Source organism: Trichomycterus rosablanca, chromosome 3 (genome assembly GCF_030014385.1).
Source record: "Trichomycterus rosablanca isolate fTriRos1 chromosome 3, fTriRos1.hap1, whole genome shotgun sequence".
In the NCBI taxonomy this organism is placed as follows: Eukaryota; Metazoa; Chordata; class Actinopteri; order Siluriformes; family Trichomycteridae; genus Trichomycterus; species Trichomycterus rosablanca.
In genome coordinates this window covers 48,997,261-49,020,445 of record NC_085990.1, presented here as the reverse complement: position 1 = coordinate 49,020,445, position 23,185 = coordinate 48,997,261, and the positions used below count along the sequence as shown (strand labels likewise).

General features: G+C 39.8%; 1 protein-coding gene across 1 annotated transcript in view; it reads right to left on the bottom strand.

Annotated features, from left to right (window-relative positions):
- The window catches only part of itprid1 (ITPR interacting domain containing 1), a 40,127-nt gene extending 17,843 nt beyond the window's left edge, over positions 1-22,284 (bottom strand). Inside the window, exons 1-2 of the mRNA XM_062992319.1 lie at positions 22,132-22,284; positions 20,856-21,028 (exon numbers count right to left, since the gene is read on the bottom strand). Of these exons, the coding sequence (XP_062848389.1) occupies positions 20,856-21,028; positions 22,132-22,284 (326 nt within the window). The remainder of the gene's footprint in view (positions 1-20,855; positions 21,029-22,131) is intronic.
- Between the last annotated feature and the right edge of the window lie 901 nt (positions 22,285-23,185).

The following is a 23,185-nucleotide window of genomic DNA, read 5'->3' as shown; positions in this document are numbered from 1 at the left end:
AACAAAGTAAGAAGTCCAAATTACTTCAGTACCTGAATGGTCAAGTGTAAGTTGAAAATGTGGATGCAAAGCTGTCTGCTGCAGAGGCCAGACGAGGACTTTCCGGTTCTAAATGATAAAATATTGCGATGCTGTTCTCAGAGTTTAGCCACAACACAATATAATCCTAAATCGTCTTTTTAATCCCACCCTGTTACCCACACACCTCATATCTACTTATGAAGAGACCTAATGCAAACAAACTCTGTGGCCAAGGAGAATGCAGGTCAACATAGTGGACATTTGCATGGAAAATATGAGGCAGTTCTTGCCCAGCCCATTTGTGCCAAGCGCCATGAATGTCACGTGGCTCTTACACACTTTCTTGGATTTTACTAGAGCAGCGTCCACCAACACAACGTGCTAATTTTACCTATTTAACCTCACAATGTGCTTAATTTGCTGACAAATTAAGTTGATAAAAACAGCTAATAAAGGTTCTCAATTTAACAACAGTAGATTAATTAATGTTAACATGAACCGGGTTCATCAGAGGAAATGCTACAAAAGTCTAATAAACAATCTCTTACTGTAAGGTAGAACATTTAAAACTATTTAAAATGGATTTAATAGACTTTAAGGAATACATTCTCTAAAATACCAGACAAATATTTTAACAATGGATCATTATTCAGGCAAAATGGTATTTAGGGAGGAATAAAGCAGAGGGAAACAAACAAACTAACTAATCATTCAATGATTTTTAACACCCAGTTTATCCTTATTAGAGTCTTAGTGGGCCAGACACCACCCACAAATACCAAGAACAAGGCAGAAATACACCCTGAACAGGGCACTAATCCATCACAGGACATCACTCAAACATTTACTCACCTACTTACACCTAGGGGCAATTTAGAGTCAAGGGTATTTTATTAAACAAACACAATTTGACAAACACACTACAGAGGGGTGCAACCACAGAACAAAATTTTCAGTGATATATAAAATATAAGATAAAAAATTGGGATAATTTGTAAAACACAATAAAAGGAGAATCTGTGATTGGTTAATTTTCCTGAATCTTAATTTAACTGATGTTTTCACCTGATCAACTTCATTGTAAACACATTTAGAATTTGATGCCTGCAACATGCTTCAAAAAGTTGGGACAGAGGCAAAATAAGAGTAAAAAGTTTATAAAAAGTTTAAGTTACAGCATTAACCTTTTCCAAAATAAGCAGATGAATTGGTAACAGGTAAAGGAATCATGACTGGATATAAAAGGGGGATCCACCAAAGGATCAGTCGTTATGAGTAATTATGGGTTGTGGGTCACTACTTTGTGCCAAACTTAACATCTACTATTCATAATATTGTTTAACGATTCAGGGAATCTAGAGAAATCCCAGTCAGTGTTGGGCAAAGCCACTAACCACTACTGAACGTGAGTGACCTTCAAGCTTCAAACCACAGACAGCATTGCATGAGAAACTGTCATGCTAATGTGCTAAATATAGCCACAAGGGGCAGTTGTAGCCTAGTGGTTAAGGTACTGGACCAGTAATCAAATAGTCGCTGGTTCAAACCCCATTACTGCCATGTTGCCACTGTTGGGCCCTTGAGCAAGGCCCTTAACCCTCAATTGCTTAGATAATATACTGTCACAGTACTGTAAGTCACTTTGGATAAAAGTGTCTGCTAAATGTCGAAAATGTAAATGTAAGTACTTCAGAAAACCATTGTTACTTAACACAATCACTGCTGCATGAGGAAATGCAACCTGAAACACTATTATACAAAGAGAAAGCCACACATCAGTCCTTTGCAGAAATGCATTTGAGTTCTCAGGGCCCAAGCTCATTTCAGATGGAGGGATGCAAGGACAGTGGAAACATGTGCCGTGGTCAGATGAGTCCATCATCCAGGACCATCCAGACTGATATTAGTTAAAGGGGCAAAAGCCATCTGTCATGGTATTCGGGTGCATCATTGCCCATTACATGGGTCACTTGCATATGTGCACAAGGTACTGTTGACGTGAAGGCGTATATTGGGATTTTAGAGAGACACAAGCTGCCATCAAGGTGACATCTATTGTTGGGAGTTTAGCAAGAGGATGCCAGGCCTGATTCTATACTTGCTACAGCAGTGTGGCTTCATAAACACAAAATGTGTGAGCTTGACTGGCCTGCCTGCAGTCCAGATTTGTCTCTTATTAAAAATGTATGGTGATTTATAAAGAGGAAAATCAGACAACAACCATCACAGACTGTTTTGCAACTGAAGTCTTTTATCAGGCAAGAATGGACAAAAAACTGCATGCAAAACTGCAACAATTAGTGTCTTCAGTTCCCAAACCATTAATCATGCCACATGCCAACTTTTTTGGAGTGTGTTGCAGCCACATTCTAAATGTGTTTATTTTTATTTATTAGGATTTTAACCTCATGTTTAACACACTTTGTTACATTCATGACAGAAACGGTAGTTACAGGTTACACAAGATTCATCAGTTCACAAGTTTAACGTCAAACACAGTCATGGACAATTTTGTATCTTCAATTAACCTCACTTGCATGTTTTTGGACTGTAGGAGGAAACCGGAGCTCCCAGAGGAAACCCACGCAGACACAAGGAGAACATGCAAACTCCACACAGAAAGGACCCAGGACCTTCTTGCTACAACTACAATGAAGCTGATCAGTGAAAACATTGGAAACATTATTTTCTTTCTATTTTATCAGGTAAATATAAATCACAGATTCCTCTTCAATTTTTACAAAAATATCTAATATCTAAATCTAATATCTGGCATTACAAACATGATGTCACATCACTGACATTTTTATCATTTACATTTTCGGCATTTAACAGACACTTTTTTCCAAAGCGACTAACAGTACAGCTTAGAGTCTAAGCAATTGAGGGTTAAGGAACTTGCTCAAGGGCCCAACAGTGGCAACCTGGCAGTGATGGGGTTTGAACCAGCAACCTTCTGCTTACTAGTCCAGTACCTTAACCGTTAGGCTACAACAGCCCTCTTTACAAATTACAAAAATTACAAATTATTTTTAAAACAGCTTATACACAGAAAATGTCACTTTGCCACAAAAAACTACATTAAATATGTTTAACCATATTATATAAGTATGTTCAAATTGTGAATAATGGATAAATACTTACTAAAAAAAGTGTAACACATCTTATTGAAAGTGCAAGATGCAAAATATAGAGTCCCACCATACTATTCAAAGCTGAATAGGAGAAATGATGCTATTTTATTAATATATTATTGTACTAGGGCATGTAGGCTTTATTTTTCCTTAACACTAATAAACTACACACATGACCCAAAAATTAAGACACAACAAACCATAGTTTTTAACTCATGATTACAGCATGTACATCTAACTCCAAATGCTTTGCTAAAACTAGAAAAACAACCAATAAAAGCAACTTACCTATGAAATCCTTGGTCGTTTTCCTCAGGTGGTTTATCATATAAAGATCCTGTTTGAGAAACAGAGAGATAAAACAAAGAGATAAAGTCATACTAAACTGAACCATCCACCTGAAGTGTAGCCCAGTCCCTGTTTGGACTTATCCACATTAAGACTGTACAGTAGCTATATTAGGAAAGAGTCGTGCTCCTTGTTGCTTTCATTTCGCCGTCCTCTCTGCACCGGCCAGATCGTTCTTTTAACTTTCCTTGGCATGGTGTCAGGGACAAAGTGAGCCAGAGTGTCCTTTTATAACAACATCCCTGATGCAGGCTTCTCCTATTAAGTCTCCTCACAGAGCTTCTGGCAAAGCTTTAACTGTGTTTGATTTTGTGGCACTCTGGCAATCTGTTTCATTTAAGGGTGTTATTTCCCTTCTTACTTTTATAAGCTTTTTGGCTGCCATCTTATAACCGTGGCTTCAGATTCATAAACAATCATTTGGTTGACAGTGGACAGACCGACATGGCCAACTAGACGGTTCCAATAAGACAGTAGGTATTCCAGTAGGTAAAAATGAATTTTAACAGACTTCGATCTCTAAACACATTAAAACATGACAAATTATTGGAAAAAACAGCACCGTCTTCTGCCAAGTTCACACTACACGACTTTTCAAGTCATCAGGTCGCTGTACAGTTCAAACTGGATCTTTTGTAATCGGGAGTCTTTCAAGTCAGTGTGGCTTTCACACTACACGACTGATCGGCGATAGGGGGTTTCACACTACACCATCTATCACCAACTGGAATCGCAGGCGAGCTTCTCTGGTCTCCCAAACTACATTTTGTCACAAAAAGAAACGCGAGAAGTGACGAGGGGTTAAGTGATACCACGTCCAAAAAACAACAAGTAGCGAGTGACTGTTTGTGCGCTGATGTGCAGCGTAAAAGCAAAAAGCAAAATAAATGAATCCGAGTGGATTTGGCAACGCGACCAGCAGGGATTGTTCTGTTCTGTAGCGAGTTGGAGGTTAATAAATATTTTATTTATAAATATATATTTTATAAAATATTTTTGTAATGCAGTGTTGGTATTATGGTTTGGCGTGGACGATAAGTTCACAAATATTGTAAAGCTTGTGTGTACCAATATATTCTGATAGAAACTATATTATCCCCCTCACTGCACTCATTGCCAGTCGCAACCGACTGATCCAGATATTCAACATGCTAGATATCTCTCCTCAGTCACTGAGCGCTCGGCAAGCCGCTTGGATTGAGTTGTTGAGTAGGTCACACATGAGAGCCGAGTTTAGATCACCGAGCGAACCAAGGACGGATTAAGGATAGTCTGGGCCCTTGTGCATTGGAGTAATGGCAGTCATTCTAGAAGTTTCCACTAACACTAGGGTCCAAATGTTATTCTGAATAACCATGTGTTCATTTACAGTGACCTTTTACCCCCACAAGACAATAAGTGAACTCAAGCCATGCTGCCAAACACCACCACACCATCACAGATTCCCCAGGTCCTTTTAGTGTAGAGGTCATTTATTTAAGTATACGCCATCCTCTTAGTGTAAGACACATGAATTTACTCATTCGTAAAGAATAGGTTAAAGTCTGGCCATGCCAATGTACTTCCTGTAATGCACTCCCTATGGTTTTTAAATCACTAAACTCACTTAGATATGTTCCTCTTGCCATCATGATCCAAAAATAAACCTGATTCTGTTGAGTATTTATGTTATATGCATCACATTAGTTATATCACACAGGACGTGTGTCTGAAAGCATCTGCACTCGTAATGTGTCTCTATTTCTTTATTCTTATTTAAGTATGACTGTTTTTTCACCCATCTGTAAATTCACGTCACATATAAAGAAATAATAGATAGCACTAATATCCAGTCTACAGATGCTGGTGACTAACTGAACAAACAAGGCTACTGGTCATGTTTAACAAACAGAACCCAGGAAAGCACATTTAAGTAACAGTGTCACCCAAAGTCACACCAAAAGCTCAGTACTAATGTGTACAGTAGTGCTGACCAATCCATGTGACAGATTCATTGATATTGATAATGTGACTGATCAGTGTCAGTCCTTCTTTCTATTAACCTAATTCCAATATTTATTTGACCCTGTATGAGTAAAACCCAGAGCAGGCAAGATTACTCCAGTTTATCAGACAAGGCAAATGCACATGACAGATCTAGACAGGAGATGGTGCAGACTGGTGTGTTTCATACCGCAACAGAATTTGGATGAAGGCAGATAGGCGACACTTGCCAAAGCAGCATGAGAACAGTTCCTTAGTTGGGTGTAATATCCAGTCGGGGGGCAGATTCTGAACCTTTTAACCCGGCTAAGCTATCTCCCATGAACTCTGTCCATACATACCAGTGTTGTGCCAATACATTTAACTGTAATGTAAATAGCCTGGCAGAGGAATGAGCTCTGAAAGCTAAAATAATAGAATTTTAAGCAGGTAAACCAATAATATATTTATATCTAGAATGCCCATTTGCTTCATTTAAACTTGCTTTTGTCACCCAAGGAATCAGAAACAGGAAATAGGTTTACCTTTCCAGCTAATTGTTAAGTCATCTTCACGATTGCTGGTCTTGCTCAAATGCTGACCTATAAGCAAAGGTATTATTTATTCCACAGCATGTACAAAAACAATTCCACTGTAAACTAACAGTCAGACTATTTTAAAGTTAACCATTCAAGTACAACACAGTTTAGTTTAGTTTTTTACTAAAGCAAAGGTTTATACTTACCTTTGTATGAACACCTCCTTTTCTTATCCTGAGTCTAACTATAGAACTACATTATAAACTCAAATCATCCTATTTTATAAGATATTTAAAAGTGACGCAGCCTAAAAACTGAACGTGGACATTTAGAACAGGTGGAGGTGAATAGATCAGATTACAGTGCGAAGTTTTCAGCCCAGGGTTGTTCCAGCCCAGGACTACTTTGCATGTTGTTTGCCTGGCTCAGGCTTTTGGAGTCACTGCCTAAGTAGCTTCTTCAATGGCTGCAGAATTCCCTCCTAAATTAAAATGTAAACACACAATTTATTAATGATTTTTAGCCCAGGAGGGCAATAATGATTCAGCATTTTTATTGTAATAGCTGTAAAGCTTGCCATGCATCTATAAATACTATTAAGATATACAGTATGTATATAACATTATTTCAAGTGCATTATTTCCAGTGCTTTTATATATAAAGAATGCAACAGAGATCAGCAGGGAGTGTGGGTTACAGAATTATGCTCATTTGCCATGCCATTATTGCCAGCAGGAGGCACATACACTTGAATACAAAAGTATTCACTCACCCATCCAAATCATTGAATTCAGGTGTTTCAATCACTTCCATGGCCACAGGTGTATAAAACCAAGAACCTAGGCATGCATACTGCTTCTACAAACATTAGTGAAAGAACGGGTCGTTCTCAGGAGCTCAGTGAATTCCAGCGTGGTACCGTGATAGGATGCCACCTGTGCAACAAGTCCAGTCATGAAATTTCCTCGCTACTAAATATTCCACAGTTGACTGTCAGTGCTATTATAACAAAGTGGAAGCAATTGGGAACGACAGCAACTCAGCCATGAAGTGGTAGCCACATAAAATGACAGAGCGGGGTCAGCGGTTGCTGAGGCGCTTAGTGCGCAGAGGTCGCCAACTTTCCACAGAGTCAATCATTACAGACCTCCAAACTTCATGTGGCCTTCAGATTAGCTGAAGAACAGTGTGTAGAGAGCTTCATGGAATGGGTTTCCATGGCCGAGCAGCTGCATCCAAGCCTAACATCACCAAGTGCAATGCAAAGCGTCGGATGCAGTGGTGTAAAGCACGCCGCCACTGGACTCTAAAGCAGTGGAGACGTGTTCTCTGGAGTGATGAATCACGCTTCTCCGTCTGGCAATCCGATGGACGAGTCTGGGTTTGGCGGTTGCCAGGAGAACGCTACTTGTCTGACTGCATTGTGCCAAGTGTAAAGTTTGGTGGAGGGGGGGATTATGGTGTGGGGTTGTTTTTCAGGAGTTGGGCTCGGCCCCTTAGTTCCAACTTTGTTTCCACAAGCATCTGACCCGTTTTACTTGGCTTCTTTTATAGCCGAGCCCGGTTTTGAGTTCCTCTTCTATTGATGCTTTTATACTCGTTGCTGGTGGATTGAGTAGCTAATATTAAGAGGTTTTAGAGGAGCTTTTGTCATTGAGGTGATCATTGCTTGCATGGTTTGTTTTACCTGCAGAATTCTGCATGTCATGTGATTATCAGCTTTACCACAAATGGAAACAACATTTAACAATTACAATTTTTTTTTTTTTTACTGGTGTACTTTTAAATTTAATCCTGACATCAAGTCTTCAAAATCTTTATCAGTAAACGCCATGTTATATTAAAACATTATATATATTATATCTGTGCAGCAGAGACGTATGTGTTCATCTTATATTAATTATTAAAATTATACGTCTGTCTTTTATTTAGTCCTTATTTACTTAAAGACTATTATACTTAAGGACAAGACAGGTGTATTGCACATGAGCACCACCATCAGCTATAAAAAGAGAAACACACAAATTAGTCTAGTGTTACATAGATAGGAAATACAATTTTCCCTACCTGCGTCAGTGCTGATGACTTGCCGAGCAGCATCTACATACGTCAGCTTGCTCCACCTGTTTTTTGGTCACCTTTAGCCGCTCCCTTTTTTCAGGCACATGACTAGTGGCCAATGCTACACTCACAAAGGTTCTCATCACAGACGTCAGCCATTAGCCACAGTTTGAAATTAAGCAAACATCTTGTAGTCTCTGCCTGGTTAGCAAAATGAAAGCAGAACAACTGTCAGATGTGAACTCGAATTTATAGATCGGCCTGTTCTTCTCAAGTGTGGTAGCTTCCTGCCACAGAATTTATCAGACTGAACAGCTCACATTAAAATTCTTTAGTGGAAACAACGTAGGTTTAAGAAAGGCAGCAACATTTGCGAGATAACAACAAATGTTAATGCATTTAATCTCTAGAACCCAGATATTTAGTGTATAAAGAATTAGAAAACAATTTTAGCAATTTTAGCTTTTTGTAATGAGAAAACCTGTTCAATAAAACTTACATTCAGGCCTGCTTTACATCTAAACATGCGTCCTGAAATAAATTTTGAACCAGGTCCACCACTGTACCGCAATCACAGGCCAATGCTTCTCTATCTAGCCCTTACTAAAAAGAGAAGGAAGGCGGGAATAATAGATGTGTTGGAATATTATTTAGCTTTTAAAAATAACACAGTGCAAATTATATTGCAAAGACTCAGTACTGCACTGAGCTGAAAGCTCAGCTTTATAATGCTGAGCACAGGTGTTTACAATGTAATTTACTGGTCCAGGATGTGACAGGATAAAACCCAATTTATTAGACTGCAGGGGAAGATGCAGATCATCAGCACCCCACTAAGGGACCTCTTTTGTTTAAGATGGCCTCCTTCAAACACAAACCCAAAATTCTGGGTAGGCTGTCCACATAATCAAATCAGGGGTAAAAAAAAATAAGGGAGTTACAAGCCAGGTCTGTAGTGTGATGCATTTAAAAATGTAGGTAGGGTGGACTTACTCTACATCAGATGATCCTTTATCTGCTGATTCCATATACTAGATAGTATATAAAATTGTAACTTTATCCCTATTATTGTGCTAATTTGGGATACTATTTCTTCTTCCTCGGCCTTTGTCCCGCTGGGTTGCGGGGTCGGCTCTCTGCGGATCATGATCCGCATTGATTTGGCACAATTTTTACGCCGGATGCCCTTCCTGACACAACCCTCCCTATTTTATCTGGGCTTGGGACCGGCACTACAATGCACTGGTTTGTGCATCTAGCGGCTAGGTATTTATGGGACAATTTAGTGTTTCCAATTAGCCTGGTGGCATGTTTTTAGACTGTGGGAGGAAACCGGAGCACCCGGAGGAAACCCAAGTGAACACGGGGAGAACATGCAAACTCCACACAAAAAGGACCTGGACCGCCCCACCTGGGGATTGAACCCAGGACCTTCTTGCTGTGAGGCGACAGTGCTACCCACTAAGCCACCGTGCCACCCCAATTTGGGATACTTGTATTTATTACCCCATACTTTGGTTATAAACATTGTATGTTTTAGACATGCCAGTCTTAATACACCAAACACAAAGCCTACATCTACACCCGCTAACAGTACTGATAAATGTATTGCCATGTTTGTTTGTTTTTTTTTAATAATAATTTCTGTATTTGATTTTAATCAAAATATGCAGTTAAAATCTGTGTGAGCAAAACAACAATTATTTAAAATATTAAAGCCATTAAATAACCTAATGAAAATAACAGCCCGTGGACAGTGTAGCAACACATGAAGAAAAAACAATTGTCAGAAATGGACTAACAATCATAAATTAGAAATCCACTATTACACAAGCTCATACTTTTTACCATATATTGTACACCATTAGTGAAATAACTTAACAAGAGACACAGCAAAAAAAATGCAGTTATTTGATTGTGTATCTGCAAATTTCAGGATATTTTAAAATCATCCATCAAAAGATTATAAATAAGTAAACTAAAAGCATAAAACAACATTTTTAACAATGAATAAATGCTTTTACTTTAAATGAATCTAATAACTTACAGAGCATTCTTGAAGTTAGTATGAACAGGTTGCAGTTTGGTGTTTATTGAGAAGTTTCACATTTATATGGATTCCAGCAGTACAGAGGAAAACTCACCTGAATTCATCAAGTTCATCATCATATATTGTTTATTAATTTTGTAGTAAATATTAAAATAAATTTACTGCAATGTGGTTCAGTATATAACTCCAAACTCTCACTAAAGTCCATGAAACACCCGCTCAGTTTCCACTATAAAAAGTTTGCCATATCTTATATCTTTTTTTCACATCAACCGCTTTACCCAAGTCAGGGTCGCGGTGGGTCCAGTTCTACTGGGGAAGGTGAGGTGCAAGGCAGGAATACCCCAGACAGGGCTACTTTAAATTGTCCTTAGCTGTACTAAAGTAAGTAAATAAGTATGGTTTTAGGACCTGCAATAGATAGGCAGCCAGCATTGCGCCTTTACTGGAACCCAGTACATTGCTGATCGCTGATTTACAGCATTTACTACTACTACTACTACTACTACTACTAATAATAATAATAATAATAATAATAATAATAATAATAATAATAATAATTGTTAATATTATTATTATTATTATTATTATTATTATTATTGTTATTGTTGTTATTATTATTATTATTATTATTATTGTTATATAAAAATAATATATAAAAAGTAAAGCTCCTTGCAGTACTGCATTTGTACCAACAGGTGGCAATAAAAGACCACTGAGAAATTTCTAAAGCTGGGTAAGCTCTGTACACAGTGGTAGAACAAACATTTAAAACATATTCATTATATTTATAATTTAAATTGTTTTAAATGTTAATTATTGTTGCATTCAACAAAGTGCTTTGTCCTGGTCATGTGCCACTTAAACATTTGGCATTACTGGCAGAAATACATCCTGGATAAGGCGATGAACAATTACAAATCACAAACTTATCCACTCATTCTCCCAGGGGCAATTTTTTAACTCCAATCTAACTTTTGCATATTTTGGGACGTGGGATGATACCAGAGTACCATGAGAAAACGGCCGCAGGGAGATCATGCCAAACTCCAAACACTGATTGAAAGCAACTAAAGTTTTGTAATAAGCATTACATTTATTTCAAACGTTATCAGACATTAATAGGATTTCTGTAAAGATTTCCCCTTTAGTGGCTGAATCTAACAATTAACCAAATTACATTGATAATATACACTGATCAACCATAACATTAAAACCACCTCCTTGTTTCTACACTCACTGTCCATTTTATCAGCTCCACTTACCATATAGAAGCACTTTGTAGTTCTACAATTACTGACTGTAGGACATCTATTTCTCTACATACTTTTTTAATCTGCTTTCACCCTGTTCTTTAATGGCCAGGACCCCCACAGGACCACCACAGAGCAGGTATTACTTGGGTGGTGAATGATTCTCGGCACTGCAGTGACACTGACATGGTGGTGGTGTGTTAGTGTGTGTTGTGCTGGTATGAGTGGATCAGACACAGAAGCACTGCTGGAGTTTTTAAATACCTTGTTCACTCACTGTCCACTCTATTAGACACTCCTACCTAGTTGGTCCACCTTGTAGATGTAAAGTCAGAGACGATCGCTCATCTATTGCTGCTGTTTGAGTCGGTCATCTTCTAGATCTTCATCAGTGGTCACAGGACGCTGCCCACGGGGTGCTGTTGCCAATTTGTAATTGTAGAGCTACAAAGTGCTTCTATATGGTAGGTGGAGCTGATAAAATGGACAGCGAGTGTAGAAACAAGGAGGTGCTTTTAATGTTATGGCTGATCGGTGTAGTTTATTTAGACTAGACAAGATTGGTTATTGCCAAAAATTGTGCTACTTACAATGTAGTAAGCTCCTCAACGTGGAAGACTAAGTAAAGTGTGTGCTTGCAGTTGTTTTTACTAAAGGTGGGACAATCAGTTATTAAGTTTAGGAGAGCATTTACTTTTTTCATATGGGTGATATGGTTTTTGCATAACCCTTTTCCTTCAAACAGTGAAATCATGGTTATTATAACAGTTTTTTTCTCATCTATTGTTACTTTTTGTTTGGGAATCCAAAACTACTTAGTGTGTCAAATTGGCTAAAATAGAAGAAATCAGGATGGGGCGAATACTTTTTTACAGCCCTGCACATATTTCTATCCCACACAGCCTGGTTTTCTGAACATAAACAAAGCCCAGAGTCTGAAACCAAATAAAAAAAATGTCTCCTGTCAAAATAATTTACTCTTGAGCCGAGTGTAATTCCTGTCCGTACAGTTTTTCACACATAAAATTATAGGTTGTTACACCAGTGGCTAACAGGAAGTACCACATCTTTTCTAAACATATGTGGAAAAAAACAAAGGCTGCATATAATTAAGAAGCATTGGACAGAATTTGTTTATACCGGTACACATTCTTGACGCGACATGAATATCTGAACAGCCAGCAACTGCTAATTTAATCATTCAACATCTGTTACGGTTACTCCAGATTCTACACCAAGCTTTATCTGAAGACATTAAGCTATGGGAGAGAGCCATGTGTGCAGGGATAGAGTGAAAATGCCTTTGGGATTTAAACATATTTCTAATCATATTTGTATATTTTAGTGTTTTTTTTTATCTATTCACTTTTACAATGTATATCTTTAGTCCCAATATTTTTGGTGTAACATGGCAATGTAACTATTTTTGTGTGTTTTTGTTTATCTGTTTTTAATGGCACATTATGTACTTGTTCTCTTTTTTTCATTTTTTTGAAGCTGATATATTCATTTTATATCTTGAGTGCGAGTGTGTGGGACTGTGGCCCAAATTGTCGCCAATTGTCAGGGAGCTGCGCTTCAAGAAGGCGGCGACAGTTTTGAGTGTGCCGTTGTGTTCTACACGGTTTTGGACAGGGCCTGCTACAGCCTGTTTGTGGGTGGCACTCGCAGAGCCTGGCAAGTCTTTTGGGTGGTCACAGGGTCCAGACCATGACTAATCCAGACCCCAACCAGGCTGACCAGATGGGGCCATCAGATTGGCTGCAAAGACGAGCGGGCCAACATTTCAATAGAGGCATTAACGAACGCATACAGAAGCGATGGCAATGTGACCGTTACATAACTTTTATTTTTTTGCCCAAATCATTGCCGACAAAGTAGAAATGAGTATGAACGCTATATACATGCCCACGCACAACACGTCTGACTACACACAGGCCTTTAATGCCTTCATTTTTTTTCTTTTTTAATTAATTGTTTATAAATTCATCCTTGTTAACTGCTTCAACCTAATCGAGCAGTTGTGGTGGGTCCTGAGCCCTCTCGAAATAATGACCACAAGACGAGAACACACCCTGAATGGACAGAACCCTAAAGCAAAAAACGTTGTACCCTATATAGACACGGTAGGTTTGAACTAGGGCTGGCTCGATACCACTTTTTCATGTCCGATACTGATACTGCAAATTGAGTATCTGCCGATACCGATACCAATCCGATACTGTCATTTCTCCTCTCAAACAACTAAGCAGTAACAATAAATGTCTCAGTGCACCATGGTTAAACTAGCTATCTAAATAATAATGCTCAGACTGTGAAGCAAATATTCTAAAGGAATAAATACAGAACCTACAACATCACACTTATACAAAACTGCTGTTTTTATTTTCACTTTTAGAAACTGAACATTTAGCAGCATTTCTGGTTTCACTTATGTTCGAGCTATATATATATTTTTATGCATTTTCACCCTATTTTCCTCCTGATTTAGCATACTCAATCTTGTCTTCTGCTGCTGAGAGATACCCGATTGCATCCGAGGAGAGCATGTCGCTGTACACGCCTCTTCCGACACATGCACAGCCCTCCTCTTCTCGCTCATGCATTCTGCACATTCTGCGGGATATTCCACTTGCACATCGGCACCGAGATTCTAAACTTCTCAGTTCGAAACTCGGTGTTGCCACCGGTCGACTGGGCCAATCAGGGTCCTTACACAGAGTATGGAGATCCCACCCACCCACACATAGTCCGGCTTCCACCCTGCAGATATGGTGGCCAATTAGTATCTGCTGCAGGCACTGCCAATTATGCCCGCCAGATGGCGCCCGCTGCACCACCTGGGCGCCCTTGATGTATCATTTATAAAGCAATTTTTATTGTGTTTAAACAGTGTTTTTAGATGTGGCAGTAGTAGATGATTTTTTAAAATGCTAAAAGTTGAAGTAGATCAGTGTGTTTAAATTTCTGAATGGCTGTTGCGGATGAGTTGTAGAACAGTGGCACATGTTAATGATGTCATCAAGATGCACCTTGTTACGGCAGTTGTCGAGTGAGCTGGCAATAAAAGGCGCTCTGTTGGAATGTATCTTCATGTGTTATTTGTTTTACACACAAACAATGGCCTTATTTACATTAAGTGTTATTTACATTAAGCAACATTATCGGATCGGATTAAATGTTTTTTTCCTTCCGATATCCGATCCAGTGATTTGGGCCAATATCGGACTGATACCAATACAGAGTATCGGATCGGTGCCAGCCCAAGTTTAAACCCATGACCCCAGGACCCTGGTTCCACATGCAATGCCACAGTGTCACCCCTGTGCCCAATCAAATCCTGTACCAGACATACATATACTGTTCTCAAACATTTTCTGAAGTGTAACAGAGGTTGGATTGCTTTATGGTCCGATTAGCTGAGGCATCAGAGGGTAGGCTGAGCGCAGTGTTGCCAGAGCCTTGTTTTCCACTGAATTCACAGGACCCACAGAGGGAAAGAGAGTGGATATGAAATTAGTGCTTAAGTGGGGACAGCTGCCTGCTGAAACCAAGGACATTTAGGCCCGTTCCTGAGGGTCCAGCAGTGGCCATGCGTTCCAATACCTCTCCAGCACAAATCTCCAAGCAGTGGTACCAGCAGAGGTTAAATTAGTTACATCAAGGAAGAGATTACTACAGCCAGATGGTTTGGTGCATGAGTGGAACAATGTATGAGCAATGCTAAATAGAACAAATGAGTGTGTGTGTGTGTGTGTGTGTGTGTGTGTGTGTGTGTGTGAGTGCACACGTTCTTGATTGTTTTGTGATCAACTGTGCAAAATAAAAATCACTAAATAACTACGACATCATCGAATAACAACACTTCCGATAAAATAGAAATTTATAAGCGAGCTGATAGCCTTTTAAATAGCTTTGTGTTCCAATTTGTGTTTATATGTGCTGTATCATTTGCATCTGATCCCCTTCTTTCTCAAAACTACTTCATTTCCACATGGATCATTAGCAAACACAATTAGACAGTGAGACTATTAGCTGCCAAAGGCTTAATATAATACCTCCATTGAAAGAGGACAGCTGTCACTACGATAAGGATTTAGGAGTCAAGTGCAGAGTGTGGCAGTGGGTAGAGAGATGTCCAGAAAACATGCTTCTACAGATCAGATCGAGAGTCCTGCCTCGAGCGTATATATCACACTCTGTCTGCCTGAGAATGTGTAATACGTTACAATAAAAAAGGGTAAACGAGGATTGCTTCCAAAATAATATTTGTTGTGCGTCTCTCTGTGCAATAGGGTGCCATTCCAGTTTAGACAATTAGATAAGCTTGGGAAAGCGTCTGATGGCAGATGATGAAATGACATTCAAAGAACCAGCTGGGGCCACACCAAGTCCTAATATTCTCACAGTACTAAGAAACAACAGCAGCACACAGGCTATATAATAAAGCTGCTAACTCACGAGCTTCACGCAGTAGTTCATTTTATTTTTTTTTACACTGAAATTTCATGGTTGTTTAATAATTTCAAATATATATTTTTTTGCTAGTGCCTAGTGGCCAGGCATCCCACATAACCTGACTGGGTTCATCATAAAAAAGAACCCGCCTTCACAAGATCCAGATTAAAAGCGAGGGCAAGGTGAAGAGGCAGCATCAACCTGGGCTCTTACTGAGGAGAAGAAGCTAGAGCTGGTGGTTGAGAGATGCCAGTCAGATAGTTGGGCTCACCTCTGTGCACAGGGTAGGCTCTGGAAGCAGACTCCTTGATAGGGGAAGGTATTTCTACTAGGGTATGGGGATACCTACAAGTCCCTGGCTGGTGGAGTACAGGTAGAGTTTGTCCAGGTAAATAAAAGAGTCACCTGAATGCATATTTTACTCACAGAGAGGAAAACTTTGACCTTTGTTTATGTATGTGCACCTAACAGCAGTTCAGTGTATTATGCCTTCTTGGAGATAGTGGGAGTTATGGTGGAGGAGTTTAATGCTCATGTTGGCAAATACTGGGAAACATGGAGGAGATTGATGTTACTGGCCTTCTGTGCTTGTCATGGTTTGTCCATAATGACCAACATGTTTAAACACAAGCTTGCTCATAAGTGTACTTGGTACCAATGCACTATAGATCAAAGGTCAACGATCAACGTTGTCAACTGGCGAGGATTCAGGATTGAGAATTTGCTGGGAAATGCTGGCAGAGGACTCTGTCTTGATTAATCGTGACTTCACCTCTGAGAGAACTTTTCACACATTCAGGAAGAAGTAATGGACATGGAATCTGACTGGACCCTGTTCAAAAACTCAATTTTGGAAGTGGTTACATATAGCTATGGTCAAACGCTTGTTGGTGCCTGTTAGGAACCCAGCGGTGATTGAAGAAGAAAGCTTTTTTGAGCTTGGCTAGCTCTGGGAACTCCTGGTTTAGTGGATTGGTACCAGCAGGCCAAAAAGACAAGACCGCAGCTTTGGCAGTTTCAAAAGATACATTTTGAGCATGGGAAGAATGTGGAGAGGACATGGAGAATGAGTTCAGAGAGACTTCATGGAGAATGAATGCCCAACAATGGCAACCTGGAAGTAGTGGGGCTTAAACCAGCTACCATCTGATTACTGTTTCAATAATCATAAAGCTTCCACTGCCTCAATTTGTTGTATACTATATGTTTAGTACATGTAGATGTTAAAAAGGAGAAATATTAAATTAATCAAAACAGTGAACCGGGCTTGGAAACATCACTGTCACTCACTGTCCAGCCAGTTAGTTTGACCTCATTGTGCCATCCACAACTGTCACAACATCCGCTGACTGGTGGCTGGTCTGGTCATTTAAATTCTGCCTTTTCTCAAAGAAAATCCGAAGTCCTTCATTCAGCAATGATTAAAGAAAATAAAGAAAATTCAGTCCAATGCAGATCTCATAAAAAGGAGTATAGCTCATAGCTCCAAATGTCACATGCCCCTTGCTGACAGACACTAGAGAAAATCCAAGAGTAAGAACAATTTAAAACATTTATTTATTTATTAGGATTTTAACGCCATGTTTTACACACTGTGGTTACATTCATGACAGAACAGGTAGTTACTGGTTACCAGAGATGTTCACAAGTCACAAAATACAAGTCAGAGTAAAGTCACGAGTGTTTAGGCTAGAGTCCGAGTCAAGTCACGAGTCAGAAATAGAATAAAACAGATAATATGTAAGTTCAGATAAAAACAACAACAGATTAGCGACTGTATTTTGCCGTTTTACTGAGTGCCTTTACTTTCCTAGTCATTGTGCAAATGAATGTAATTTCCGTAACAAGAAGGTACCAGTTAAAAGTTTAAACTGATACGTTTTGTTTTCATTGCAAAACAAAAGCGCACGATAAATCACGGCATAGCGGCCGAAATCCAAAACACAGCAAAAAATCATAACCACTGCTTACCTTAGCTTATGTTCTTCTAGATACTATTAAATTCATAACCGTGTGTCCCATTAGAAATGTAATCTGTTATTTTGTAAATGTGCTTATAATTAAAAACCTCCAAACTTTTCCTGGTTGTGAAGTAAAACACGAACTCGTTAGAAAGCCAATCAAGCGTTTCACTGACAATCATCTGTGTGACGCAAACTGAATAAATGCAAATAACAGCATTTCTTACTAAAAATTTAAATCAGAAGGTCTGGTTGGTTCAGAAAGCGGTCGTTCAACCATTAGCGCCAATTCTGTAGGAGCGTTCCATTCACCCCAGTTGTTCCTGTGAAGAGCACTACGTAGGGTATTCCCCCATTTTAAGTGAGATTCCAATCCAAAGGTAACAAAAATGTTCAAATGAAGTGAATTTGTCACACGTAACTAATGTTAACACATGCTGACGCTAGAGATTCTTGTTGTTTACGAGTCATTTTTTGTGAGTCATTAGTCGAGTCCGAGTCATTTGAAAAGAGTCCGAGTCGAGTCTGAAGTCGCTGTGTGTGCGACTGCTGGTTACACAAGATTCATCAGTTCAAGTCTTCAATGTCAAGCACAGTAATGGACAATTTAGTATCTCAAATTCACTTTACTTGCATGTCTTTGGACTGTGGGAGGAAACCGGAGCTCCCGGAGGAAACCCACACAGACACGGGCAGAACATGACCTTCTTGCAGTAAGTGGACAGTGCTACCAACTAATCCACCGTGCTGCCTCACGATTTATAATAAGGTAGGAGTGACAAATTTGACTGGGCGAGGTCAGCTTAGGTCTGCATTGCATGGAAGAACTCTGGTCCATCATCTTCCTCAAGAAGGAAGACCACCTAAATTCCTTTTTTACCCTGAGCCATGTGGATTTAGCCAACAGTAGCTAGTGAAAAACAGCATCAGAGTGATGGTTGTGGCGTGCTCTTTCATTCAAATAGTCCTGCAGGAGTGCAAGTGAGCTGGTTGCCAAAGGGCAAAAACAAACCGATTCCTGGTGGATAAATCTGGCACAGTTTTGGAATCAACAACACTCACATCTACATTCCTGGCACCATACAACACTTGTCTTCTCCCTTGTGTCCACACAGACACACCAAAGCATCCCTTTCTGCTATTACCTTTGTATAATCCATGGACCACTACACTGACGGCTAGAATGCAAGATGCAAAACTGAATCCAAAATTGGTAAAGACAGATGCACAGATGCAAACAAAAAACTCTGATGTCTCGACAGTTCATTTCAATAGCATTATAATTTTGCTTTTTAATATACAATATGCAATACTGGCCCTGTGATTGACCGGTGTACTGTCCAGGGTGTTTCCTAAGTTTTGCCTGGTGAATTCTACCCTGAATGGTGAGTTACCCTGAATAGGATAAAGCAGTGGTGACACACACTTGAATGAATGAATGAATGAATATGCAATACTGGTCTTTTAATCCTTAATTAAGATGAAACCTGTGACTTTTTGACTTGTGAATATCATATGCCTGTAGCCTTTGTTTTGACTAGTGTGCAATTAGCCAACCTCTAAATATACACCCATGAGGCATAACATTACCTTCTTACCTCCACCTTCTTGTTTCTACACTCACTGTCTATTTTATTAGCTCCACTTACTATATAGAAGCACTTTGTAGTTCTACAATTACTGACTGTAGTCCATCTGTTTCTCTGCATGCTTTGTTAGCTCCCTTTCATGCTGTTCTTCAATGGTCAGGACTCACTAGGGCCACCACAGAGTAGGTATTATTTGGGTGGTGGGTCATTCTCAGCACTGCAGTGATACTGATATGGTGCTGGTATGAGCAGCGCTGATAGAGTTTTTAAACACCTCACTGTCCCTGCTGGACTAAGAATAGTCCACCAACCAAAGATATATAGCCAACAGCGGTTCGTGGGCAGCATCCTATGACCACTGCTGAAGTTCTTGAAGATAACCAACTCAAACAGCAGCAATAGATGAGCGATCGTCTCTGACTTTACATTTACAAGGTGGACCAACTAGGTAGGAGTGTCTAATAGAGTGGACAGTGAGTGGACATGATATTTAAAAACTCCAGCAGCGCTGCTGTGTCTGATTCACTCATACCAGCACAACACACACTAAGCCGTAGCCTAGTGGTTAAGGCACAGGACTAGTAATCCAAAGGTTGCTGGTTCAAGCCTCACCACTGCTAGGTTGCTGCTGTTGGGCCCCTGAGCAAGGCCCTTAACCCTCAGTTGCTCAGACTGTATACTGTAACTGTAATGTAAGTCGCCTTGGATCAAGGTGTCTGCTAAATGCCGAAAATGTAAATGTAAACACACCACCACCATGTCAGTGTCACTGCAGTGCTGAGAATCATTCACCACCTAAATAATACCTGCTCTGTGGGGGTCCTGACCATTGAAGAACAGGGTGAAAACATGCTAAAAAAAAGTATGCAGAGCAACAGATTGACTACAGTCAGTAATCGCAGAACTACAAAGTGCTTCTATATGGTAAGTGTAGCTGATAAAATGGACAGTGAGTGTAGAAACAAGGAGGTGGTTTTAATGTTATGGCTGATTGATGGAATTGAGTGGTATCATCTCATAAATGTTGTTCATAATAAATTATCAGAAAGTGAAGCATTTTCCAGCAAAATTATTCATTTCTGTTTCATTTTCAGCGAATCCCTGACTGGTTTAGGCTTTTCAAGGCAACCGCTTTCACTTCTCACCGTTGTTCTGCAAATCATACCCTTTTTAAAAACATGCTACATGTATTATTCATGTGCCACAGTTTCTAGCCATTAACACAGTAACAGCATTACACCTCTGTACCTATCCATGTTGACACGTCAGATTTTATCATATTTTATCACTATAACAAGAGTTTTATCCCATTAAAATATGGAAATACATACACCGCATTACCACAGCCCCAAGACTAACACTATCCACTTCCAGTAAAGGAAACAATTAATGATATTAATTGTTTACAAAATTCTAGCATGTGGAAATATACAGTAAGAACCTGACAGGATTTATATACACTCTACACCAGGTCCTTACTATCCAGCTTGTGTCACGACTAGGCAGGCGGCCGTGATTCTCAAAAGGCCATCTTTAGCGATGCCGATTTCAATAAGCGTCTGCTTTGCATGTGTGTGTGCGTGCGTGTGCGCGCCATTGGACGTGTGAACATCAGTGCCTTCATTTGCATGGTGGGCCTGGCATCCCTCTGTCTTTAAAAGTTGATAATGTGTTAATTAAATCACTGGCAGACAGAGTGTCTGATACATGTGCTCTCCCTGTGAAAGCCCCATTCCTCCTCTTTTCGTCTGCTGGCTCTGAGGCTCGTACTGCTGGGAGGCAGGCGCTAACGCTGCTCGCTGCTTTTAGGAACTTTTTCTCAATTCCTTTTTCTGGCAGCAGACAGAGTCTAAATGCGTGCTAAATTTTTTATGCGAAATGGGCCGGGCATGTACTCTATTCTTTCTCCCACAAAATGATTTATAGCCCAAAAAGACCAGAGAACTAATTAACAGAGTAATTAATTAATATGAATTTGCATATTTGCATTTGCAATTAGTGCAGTCAAGTGATTAGTCTGAAATGGGAAGTTTGACTCATCAGATGTTGGTGTGTACTGGACCAGAAAGCTTGTCACCAGCTGAGGCATGGGAGGGTGGAGTGCAACGATTTATGTTGTTGTTGTTGTTGCTGTTGTTATTTTGTGTGTGTGTGTGTGTGTGTGTGTGTGTTACTTTCTGTTTGTGCACCAGTGCATAATATCAAAGACAAACCTCTAACACTATACACCAGAATTTAAACTGTTTTAGTGCAACCAAAAGCAGTAGTTTTATTTCTATTCATTTCTATACATTGGGTCCAGAGCTGCCCTAAAACATTGGACCCAAGGCCGGTGTACACCCTGGACAGGACCACAGTCACAGAACAGCACACATTTACTGAATATATTTCTTTACTCTTTCTGCATATAACAGGGGGTGGAAACAAACCCAAATTCCTGGACTGGAAGAACATTCAAACCTCCTTTTAGATGCTGACTTGAGACAAGAATCTGACCAAGGTCCTTGGCACTCTATATTGCTGTGACACTCCTATTACCTTCTGGGCTAAGGTAATAGACCACTGTGCCATCCCAGCGCTTATCTTATACATTTGAACGAAAAAGCTGTAAAAACCATATTAGGAACCACATATGAACTTCATGCCCAATATTACCTGGAATTACTAAAGCTTTGAAGTATTAAAAATCTAACATCACTTTCACAAACCTTTTACAAAATAGGTTGTATCAGCAGATCATTTGTCTCCATCTTGCCCTGTCCTGAGCATCCTCCTTTGTCACCCCAGCAACCTGCATGTCACCGCATCCATGAACCTCCTTTTTGGCCTTCCTCTCATCATCCTGCCTGGCAGCTCCATACTCAGGACCTTTCTCCCTATCCTTCTCATCCCTATGAGGAACTCTCATCCCTCTTCTGCACATCCCCAAACTATGTTAATTTCTCCTCTCTGATGTTGTTTACAAACATCTTACCTCTAATAAACACCCTAATATTGTCTATACTTGTCTCTCACAATAAGAATTGCAGCATCTTTATCTCTGCCACCTCCTGCTCTGTCTCCTGTTTTTTAGTCAGTGCCACTATATATAAGCCAAACAACATAGCAGGCCACACTACTGTCATGTACACTCTCCCTTTTACTCAGGCAGATACCCTTTTATCACACATCACTCCTGCCACTCTACGCCACCCACTCCACCATGCCTGCACCCTCTTCTTACATTTACATTTTACATTTTTGGCATTTAGCATACGCTTTTATCCAAAGCAACTTACAATTATGACTGAACACAATTTTTGAGCAATTGGGGGTTAAGGGCCTTGCTCAGGGGCCCAACAGTGGCAACTTGGTGGTGGCAAGGCTTGAACCGGCAACCTTCTGATTACTAATCCAGTACCTTAACCACTAAGCTACCACTGTCCTTTCTTCTTCACTTTTGACCTTTCTTTTCTTCACCTTCACCTCTTGTTCACCACACTGTCTGTTACTAGACCAAATAAGAAAAGACTCAGAGTTGATCCTTGATGCCGTCTCACTTTCATTTTAAACCCGTCTGTCAATCCTACTGCAGATCTCACCACTGTGACATTATCTTTATACACATCTAGCACCACTTCACATTCTCCTCTCTCTGCACACTATCATAAGCTTTCTCTGGATCAATAAACACAATGCAACTCTGGCCTTCCCTATATTCTCCATTAACATTCTTAAAGCATGTGTGCTGGACTTTGATGACATGAAATGACATGCTGTGGCTGATCAACATTGTGCCTCAGCTCTGCACATCACTCTTATTCTTGAAT